Raw genomic sequence first — 9,791 nt, 5'->3', positions numbered from 1 at the left:
AGCACAGGAGAGGGGGGAGGGTCAGAGGGAGAAGCAGACTCCCCATCGAGCGGGGAGCCTGATGCGGGACTCGATCCCGGGACTCCAGGATCATGACCTGAGCCGAAGGCAGTCGCTCAACCAACTGAGCCACCCAGGCGCCCTCTAAGGTTACTATTAATGGACTGGTGAAATAGAGCTCTGAAGATTCATTCACCTGCTATAGAGAAGGTTTTTTTTTTTTTTATTTAAATAATTTTACCTTTATTAACATCACTGTAGTACTGTGTTAGTGAAAACAGACTATTTTTTAACATTTTACTTTCTTATAACTAATACATATGATAAAACTAGCTCTACAATCGAATATATAAAAGAAAACATAGCCAATAGGAAGATAATTGGGAAAGCAAAATCAGCTTTAAAAATTAGTATGTTTTAAAGAAAAGAGTTTTATAGAATGTGTAGCAACTTAAGTTGTTGAAAATCAAAGTTTTATTCCTAAAGTATGGACAATATAAAGCTAGCACTTCCAAGAACATTCAGATATCAGAAGAAAGTTAAGTACAGTACTGATTTAACAAGAGATTGGTCTTATGTGTATTACCCAGCACCATTACTTTCTCTGTTAAAACAATCAAAACTAAACAAATCAAATGCAAGGCTATTTATTTTTTGTTGATTTTCACAGGTGATCCTTTGATGTTGAGTTTGTCCACAAAAACATTTGATCTTCTTCCACGTTCAATGGCTGGACTCTGATGAGGTTTCTCCCTTCTTTTAAGTTCTCGGCAGCCTGAATTCTCATGACCAACACTTTGCATCCTAGGGTTTTCTACGTTGCGCCAAGGCCCCACTGGTTTGTACTTCAAAATCTCATTTTGCCACTCATTGTCAAAAGCATGAGCATCACTTTCGTTCATATTAATGAACTCTTGATTGACCTCTTCATCTCCAGTCTTGTTGTTCTTTGACTTTTTAATGACATGAGCTCGGTCATGAAGATGATGATCAACAGCCATTTTTTCTAGTCTATCAGAATCTCTCATCACTTTCCTAGTTTCCTTTATTCCTCCTGGAGCCCTACGGGTTTGAGTTGAGGCCTGGAAAACCTTTGGTGGTTCATCTCCTACTTTGGAATAAGTCATAACTGAGGAAGAACTAAATGAATGTCCATTTGGATCCACTGAAAGGTGACCAAAGTTTCTTTGTAATTCCTGCATACTGTTTCGCATATTTAACATCATTCGGTCCATTGCCTGAAAAGGGTTGACATCTGTACGAGTCAAGGAATTTTCGCCATCATCATGTCTCATATGATTATGAGCTCTTCCTCTACCATCAGAGATGCTGAGCAAGTCTCTTCCAAAAGGTTCAGAAAAACTTCTCATCATCTGTCGCATACTTTCTCGGTGTGCAATAAAAGAATCAGAGAAGAAGGGATCATCCTCAAAGCTGCTGCTCAGCATCCCGAACATCGTGGCTCTGTCCCGGGCGGCGGCGGACGCGGACAGATTGGAAAACGATGTGACTCGCTGCGGCCGCGACCCGAGCCAGCCTTCCCCACGCAGTCAATGCTCCTCGCCCGGCTGCGAAGGCGGTGCCCCTATAGAGAAGGTTTTTAAAGGGAAGAAATTCTATAGATGTTTTCTGACCTTCAACCAGGAAAACAACAACAAAAAACTTGTTTGTTTTTAGAAAAAGTTAATCTTAGCAACAAATAGGAGAGTGGAGTCAGAGTGGAGGAGAAAGCAGAGAGACGAACCACCTCAGGGTCCAAACAGTGAAGTCGAGCCTAACGATCCATGGGCGGCTGCTCCCTTCCATCATCCCTCACACTGTTCTGTAGAGGAAGGTGGGTTTAGAAGCTTGGGCAGAACATGGAAGTGGCACCTAAATCAGGGCCAGATGGCACCTCTGGAAGGCGTGTCGGAAGAAAAGGGGTCTATTTGTTGTTGTCCTAGAGCAGGGAGCTCACTGAGTCTTGCATCCCTGCCCTCCTTCTGGAAGGTGGGAACATAGGGCCCATGCATCGGCATTCTTCTCCCTCGTGAGCATCACCTCCACTCCCACTCCTTCTACCTCTTGTTTGTTAAGGCAGGAAGAGAGGAGTTTGTAAAATGCTGCATGGGTCAAGGTTCTTCAGAGAAACAGCAACATTAGGAAATATATGTAACGGTACATATCATATATTATATAAAGGAATATTATATACATATATATAGTATTATCTATCTATGTAGAGTTATTGTATATAACATATAATGTATAACATATATAATATTCCTTATTCCAAGGAGTTGGGGTTTTTTTAAGGTTTTATTTATTTGTCAGAGAGAGAGAGAGAGACAGAGAGGGTGAGAGAGAGGCAGGCAGAGGGAGAAGCAGGCTCCCCGCTGAACAAGGAGCCCGATGTGGGACTCGGTCGCAGGACTCCAGGATCATGACCTAAGCCAAAGGCAGACATTCAACTGACTAAGCCACCCAGGCGCACCTGATTCTGGGATTCTTCAAAGCATCTTCATTTTCTTGTACATGTTGATTATATTCACTGAGCTTCTTGAACTCAAATCAGTTTCTTCAGGCTACTCCTTAGTGAACTTTTTCTCAGGTTTCAGTATGCCGACAGAATGGCCTTGAAAGATATTACTACAGGGTCCATTCGTAGACATTCTGGATCAACAAATTTGGGAATCTTTATTTTTAACAAAAATCCACCTTGGGTGACTCATCCTTTGAGAAACACTGTTCTAGAGCAAGATAGAGATATCCCCTTGAGGATCTAGCCAAAGAAAAGCCATCTCAGGTCCCAGCTCCACTGAGAATCTCCCTAAGGAACAATGATAAGATCAACATAACAACTCATTCTTCCCTCCATGTGTCTGGGACTCTGGGAAGTGTAAGAAGGGTAGGCTTGAAGTTGAGCTATAATAGGTAAAAGCCAGAGTTTCTAATATTTCTTCCAACAGCAATGTTCACTTTGTTTAGCAGTAGGTCATAGCCTAGATAATGGAGGCCACTTGCTTCATTCACTTTTAGGCAATGTATATGGCAAAACAAACTGAAGAACGACTATGGCTTATGTATGGTTTACCCACAAGTGGCTAAATGCAGCCAGAGATTATTAGGCCTTTCTAATAGGATAGAGAGATGTCTGTGTCTCATTTCCATATCCTGTCCCTCCACTACCATTCATTTCAACCATCCCCACAGGTTACACTGTAGCACTTGTTCATGCAAAGAACTGACTTAGTAGACACTTGACCTCTACATCTGGGGGGCACAGAAAGCTTTTTGAGAGTATGAATTGTGACTTATTTACTCTTCTGACCTCAGTGCCCAAAACAGTGCCAGGCATAGAATATGAGCTCAAAAAATACCAATGTCTTCGTATTCAGACAAGCAAGACAATGAAGGAGCATCTACTTTCTGCCAATGTAACATCTGGAAGGACATCTGATGCAATAGCACATATTGATGGCAAATAGTCATGACAGCACACATTGTATAAATCAATAGAAAGAAGTTGGCTGGCCACCTTTTTGGTTCTTCCTAGAGCTACACAAATTTGGGATTAATTATTCCTGATTAATCCCACTGTGTTGAACAGCTGTATTTATTCAAACTTTAAAATGTGAGGAGCTTTGCCTTGGAAAAAAAAGATATAAATGTGCATTATTTTCAATTATATTCATGAAGAATATGGCTGCAGACTTGTAAATTACCATTTACTTTAAATGATGCCAGTGTTTCATATTTAAGTCACAAATATGAAATTTTCAGACAGGAGACTCTAGGAATAAAGACATGTATTTTGGCAACATGTGAGGGAAGAGAATCAACTCTACTGTTATAAGGAATGGGATGCTTTTATATTTAGTGAAAGAATTGCCTGAGCAAGTTAGACAATTTCCATTTTTGGCTAGGAAAGAAAAATCTGATAAAGTATTTCTGAGTTCTTTGATGAAAAGGTGATAGGACACATTTAGAGTGTTCACTCAGTAACAAAAGGCTCCCAGGACACACAGCTGCTCAAGATAGCATGTGTTCGGGGAACAATGAAAATATTACTATTCTCAATATTAAAAAGTTTTGTTCTTTCTCAGATGCCAAAAAATAGTCAAATGTTTTGGGCCAATTCCAAGTCCTTTTGGTCAGCCCTGTCTCACATTTTGTGGATGTTCCTTTAGCAGAAAAAAAAAAAAAAAAAAAAAAAAAAAACAAACCCAAAAACCCACCATGTGGACTAGGAGATATACCCCCCAGGAAGAAGAGAGAAGAGGGAGTGAACATACCAACAGTTCTTTGGTTAGGTGTGGAGGCAGCTGTTGAGCCTCAAATACATAAATAAAGGCAAATTCAAAGATCAAGAACACAGATAGCGCTGTATAATGTTTCTCCCAGCTGCATTTGATATCTCCTACCTTCTTTAACATTATTTTATTGCTTTTTTCTTAGAATGAGTGCAAAATTGTCTGGACCTTCACCTGACTATTCTAGAGCAGGTCCTACTTTCTGTCTTTTGGATTCATGGAGAAAACAATTTTATTCTTTTCCCCATCTTCAAGCATAAAACTTGAGTCCTTCTCCAGGATTTCCATGATCGAAAGTGTTGGGCTTCAAACACTAAAACAAAGTTAGATAAAGTTTACTTTCAGTGGTATATAATTATTATATACACAGATATTTTCTACATATTGACAATGTAGTACTGGGAAAATGTCTTAATAAGCTCCCAACAATAAAAAAATATATTTTGAAACAGTGAACAGAAGGGTGAATTTTCACAAATAGTGCGACGTCTCCTGGACACATTGACAGGAGAGAGTTGTATAAAAATGGGAACTTTTGTAACAGAGAGATCCAAACCAATTTTTCAGGGATGTCACAGGAGTGAAATTCCATGCTTGGCCATGTTACCGAGGGCCTCAGGATGCCTAGGGGATATAGGATCAAACCATACAGTGAGAGAATTGGCAGCCACATACCTGATATGATGATCTGAAGGATCTTGCAAACCTGTCTCATCATAAGCTGTCAAAATACCTGGAGTTCCACCTTCAGAGCCATGCTATAGCCTCCAGGAAGATCATGTTAATATGTAAGTACTTCACCTGCGAGATGTTGCCTTATAATATTAATTCTACCCTTGACAAGGATAAGATAAGCAAGTTTGTATTGTATGCTGGAGAAATGGCTCAATGGGAAGGGAGATTTGGAAGATGAGAAAGAAGCTAATAATGGTCTTGAGTGTGGGACCTGCTTGAGTTGTGAGAGGGGTGGAGACTGGTGAGCCAAGGGACAAGGGTGAGGACCCTCAAGCAGGGCAGGTAGAAGTTAGAGAAGAAGGGTAAAGTCTCAGGGTCCAGGTTACTCTCTGGATTATTTTTTTTCAAGATTTTTATTTATTTATTTGAGAGAGGGAGATTGAGAGAATGAGTGGGAGGAGGGGCAGAGGGAGAAGCAGACTCCCTGTGGAGCAGGGAGCCTGACATGGGACTCGATCCCAGGACTCTGGGATCATGACCTGAGCCAAAGGCAGATGCTTAACTGACTGAGCCACCCAGCCACCCTTTACTCTATGGATCTTTTGATGGTAACTTCAACCAAGTGAGAGTGGAAGATTTTAAATTTTGGAACCTGGGAAAATATCTCACTGTTGGTGTGGGTGAGGTGGAAATGAAAATCCTCTTTAAGGGGGCAGGGATGGTGCGCTTTATGAGAAAGTCAGCTCTGGGTAAGGCACCTCAATTCTCCCCATCTACAAGCTCAAGAACAGTGTTTCCCAAATACAATGTAAGCAACTGTGCAACCAGATGGATATTTTTATTTTAATAATTACATATGTTTAGTATTTATTAGAAAGATGTAAGTACCTTATCAAACCTGTGACTTCATGAATATTATAATTTAGGAAGAAGCTAAAGTAAAAAGAAAGGGAGTTAATTTAATGGAAAACAATACATAGATACAAAAAATCATTAAGGCATATGAATGAATGAAGTGTGGAAAGCACAGTTTCTGAAATTACTTAGGAGTTATGATGTATTTCTGAGCTAATAAATAGGGCCATCTATCCTAAATGCAAATGACTGGGAGGGGGAGGGAATGAAGCTGGATCTTCAAAAGAAAGCATTCTGATTTTCACAACATTTTTTTGGAAAGTGATCAGTAGGCAGCACTTCAAAGGCAGTATTGCAGGGTGGTTAAACATGGTGGGGTCTTTGAAGTCAGGGCCTGAATTTGGACTTTACCAATTATTAGGTGTGTGACCTTGGATAAGACACTGCATTTCTCTGAGTGTTAGTTTACGGTCACCTGTGAAATGGAAAGAATCTCTCTCTGTAACTATCATAAGGGTTAAAAGAGATGGTGACTATAAAGTGCTCTGCATACCTGAAAAAAGAAAGATCTCAAAAATCTCAAAAATGGTTGTTTTAATATTCTTCTTAGCCCTTTCTTGCTTGGGCTTTTTTTTTCAACCTTTTAAAAAATACCTCTAACTGACCTTTATCACATCTCTAAAGACATACTGCATACTTTGGTTTCTTGTTATATTAGTGGAAAAGATCAAGGAAAAGTAGAGGTTACTTCCAAGGGAACTCCTGATTGCCACCCTGGGTAATCCAACCATGACTGTTCTGTTTTTTATGCATTTTTTAGCATTCTGGTTCTATTCGTAGAGGATCCCACATAATCCATCCCCTCCTGCCAAAATTCCAGGAAGGCTTCGTGATGATCCTTTACCCATTTGATACTTACATAACAGCGAATCAACCTTGTAACTATGTGACACATTCTTTCATTTGTGGGTCATCCACCTCTTTTGGAAAGACATCTGAAATGGAGTCTTCTGTTTTTTTATCTAGATATGGTGTGCCGATTGCTGAGGCCACCTAATACCAGGAGAGGGTCAAAAGGAGACATTCCTGAAACAGTTCTTTCTTGTGCCAAATTGACCAGCCTTAGCTTTCTAGAGCTGAATCATAAGTCTCATTTGTCTAATGTACTAGGCTAACATAATAGTAACCTAAATTACCAGATAACTAAAGCAAGGCTGTTCTATGTTATTTTGACACAGCCCTTTAAACTCCCTTCAGTGTTTTTATAATATACTTTCAATAACAAAGGCATAGATCATCATCATCATGTGCTCATCACCATTGTCAAGGTGTTTGATCAGCAGAATACTGTCTTTGTTAAGAGCATGGACTTTGCTATGAATCCCTGCTCTATTCCTCACTGGGTGACCTTTAGCCAGTTTCTCTGTTTCTCAGTTTCCCCAGCTATAAAATGGTAAGCACATGTAAAATGCTTAGAAGAGTGTCTGTGTGTGGCCACCCCCCAGGAGTGGTATGAACTCCCATGTAAAAATCTGCTAGAAATGTCAAGACTGATGATACCACACACATACCAAAGGGATGGGAAAAGGTTTATTGTGAGGAAGGCTTTTTGGGGAAGGCATGGCTGACCTCCCAAGCTGGTCCAAAAAGGTCTTGAGAAAGCAAGGAAAGGAGACTAGCTTGGGGTTTTTACTGTGGGTAAGAGGTGGGGTGGGCTGAGGGCCAGACCTTTTGTGGTTTGAATCTCCTTCCAATGCTAAGGGAGGGAGTACTAGCTTTCTTATCATTTTGCCCAGATATGGGGCATCAGGAGGGGTGAGACCTAAAACCTGCCAGCAGTAAAACATCAAAAAATGCAGATTCTTTAATACAGTATGTAGCAGAACACATGGTCCATAAGTGATGTCCATGACTGTATTTACCTTGCACCCGACCCTAAAGTTCTCTAAAGCATGATACTCAAGGAGTTTTGACCCAATAATGAGACAAATCATGTAGACTTACTATATAGACTTGCCATATAGACTTGCTCAATACTAAAAAGTTCTTTTCCTTAAACCTCACCTACACCACAGATTTTCGTGTCCTTGGGTGCCATCTATTGCCAAATAGAGTATCACCCTGAATGTGTTCATGTTGCCCGCAAAAGATCAAATCAGTATGCCTATTTGAGCATTTCTTTATCAATAGCCTAGACTTAAGAATAGTCTCTCTGTCTCCCTATCTTTCTATATTTTTATGAGTGTGTGTGTGTATGTATGTTTAATAGTGTATCTGTGTACATGTGATAATAAATACAGAATTATTGATTGTACCATTAGTATCAGTACATTGTAATAATTTCATACATTATTATCAGTGTCTTTAGGATGGTTAAAAATGTATTCAACCTCAGGACTATAGGAATATGAAGTGATCAGTGTGCTAATATTAGCTTTCAGTTTTAAGTATTTTGCATCAAAAGAGCTATGACAAGTCAAAAAGCAAGGAGAACTTCAATGCTGGGTTTTTTTTGGTCAGTTTTGTTGCAGCATGATTTACATAAAACAAAATGCAGTACTTCAAAGTACACAGTATGATAAATTTTGACAAATGTGCACAGTCATGTAACCACTATAGCAATCATGATATTTCCATCACCCCAAAAGTTCTCTTGTGACCCTTCGCAGTCAGTCTCCTCCCTGGAACGCCCGTGATCAACCACTGATCTGATTTCTATTATAGTTTTACCTCTTCTGGACTTTCATATAAGTGGAATCATGCAGTATAGGGTCATTTGTGTCTGGTTCTTTGTATCTGTTTTCTATAACAAAGTACCACAAACAGTGGCTTAAAGCAACATACGTTTATTAGCTCATAGCTCTGTGGGTCTGAAGCCTAGGTATGGCACAGCTCACCTGAGTATTCTGCTTAGATTTTGAAGGTCAAATCATAAGGCCTCACTGTGCTCCTAACCAGAGGCTCTGGAGAACGCTCCAGTTCCAAGCTCATTCAGGGTGTTGGGGCAGAATTGCCTTTCTTACAGCTGGAGCACTGAGGTCCTGTCTCCTTGCTGACTGTCAGTGGGGGGCCATCCTTAGCTCCTGGAGGTGTTTCTCCAGTCATTGCTTGAATGCCCCTGTATCTTAGGACCAGTAGCAGCACAGCAGATCCTTCTTATGGACTCCCCTTTCTGCTGTATCTCTATGACCCCAGCTGGAGAAAACTCTGTGCCTTTTGAGAAAATTGTGGCCATTATTTTTTTCAAATAATTGATATTATAATTACAAATATGGTAAGCTGCTTGACCTCGTTCTGCAGCTTACTGATGCCCTGGTCACTTTTTTTCTAGTCTTTCTGTGTTTTATTTGAACAGTTTTTATTGCGAGGTCTTCAAGTTCACTACTTTTTTTTCTTCTGTAGTATATAGTCTGATATTAATTTCATCCACTGTGTGTGTGTTTTTTTTTTTTTTTTCATCAGGCATTGTACATTTTATCTCTAAAAGGTGCATTTGGGCTTTTAAAATGTCTTCCATTTTTCTCTTCATCATGCTTATGCTTTCCTCTATCTTCTTGAATATATGTAGTATTTTAATAGATGGTTTAATGTCCTTTTCTACTAATTCTATCATTGGTATAATTATTTTGTGTAATTATATTCAGTCCAGCTTTATATTTATTTAAATTGGGGAAGGAAAGCTGATTCTTGTTTTCTATTTTGTTTAGAAGCTGAAGTCTTTAATGTTGATGGGACAAATGCTGAAGGGAGTAATTTGCTTTATGTCCTCAGGGTATGGGCAAAAATCAGCCAACTAAAAATGTTAAAACTTATCAATGAGTTAATTCCAACTTGGTGAAAGCTGATGTTTGATATAATTGGGCAAAAGTTATGATTATATAATTAGAAAACAGAAATTGACTATGTCTTGAGAGTTCTAAACTTTTGTCTTAAATACAGTAAAACTTTTTTTTTTTGAGATTTTATTTA

General features: G+C 39.4%; 1 protein-coding gene across 1 annotated transcript; it reads right to left on the bottom strand.

Annotated features, from left to right (window-relative positions):
- Positions 1–456: 456 nt before the first annotated feature.
- Positions 457–1,524, bottom strand: LOC118022447 (myeloid leukemia factor 1-like). The gene has a single exon (XM_035023214.1). It carries the CDS (start codon positions 1,455–1,457, stop codon positions 648–650), a length of 810 nt encoding a protein of 269 aa, XP_034879105.1. The 5' UTR covers positions 1,458–1,524; the 3' UTR covers positions 457–647.
- Positions 1,525–9,791: the final 8,267 nt, after the last annotated feature.

Source organism: Mirounga leonina, unplaced genomic scaffold (assembly GCF_011800145.1).
Source record: "Mirounga leonina isolate KUSES-001 unplaced genomic scaffold, KU_Mleo_1.0 Mir_176, whole genome shotgun sequence".
In the NCBI taxonomy this organism is placed as follows: Eukaryota; Metazoa; Chordata; class Mammalia; order Carnivora; family Phocidae; genus Mirounga; species Mirounga leonina.
Note: the sequence above shows the minus strand (reverse complement) of the source record. Positions and strands in the feature narration are given on the sequence as shown.

Coding starts and splice junctions, on each gene's coding strand:
- LOC118022447 (XM_035023214.1), bottom strand. CDS start 1,457: ATGTTCGGGATGCTGAGCAGCAGCTTTGAGGATGATCCCTTCTTCTCT.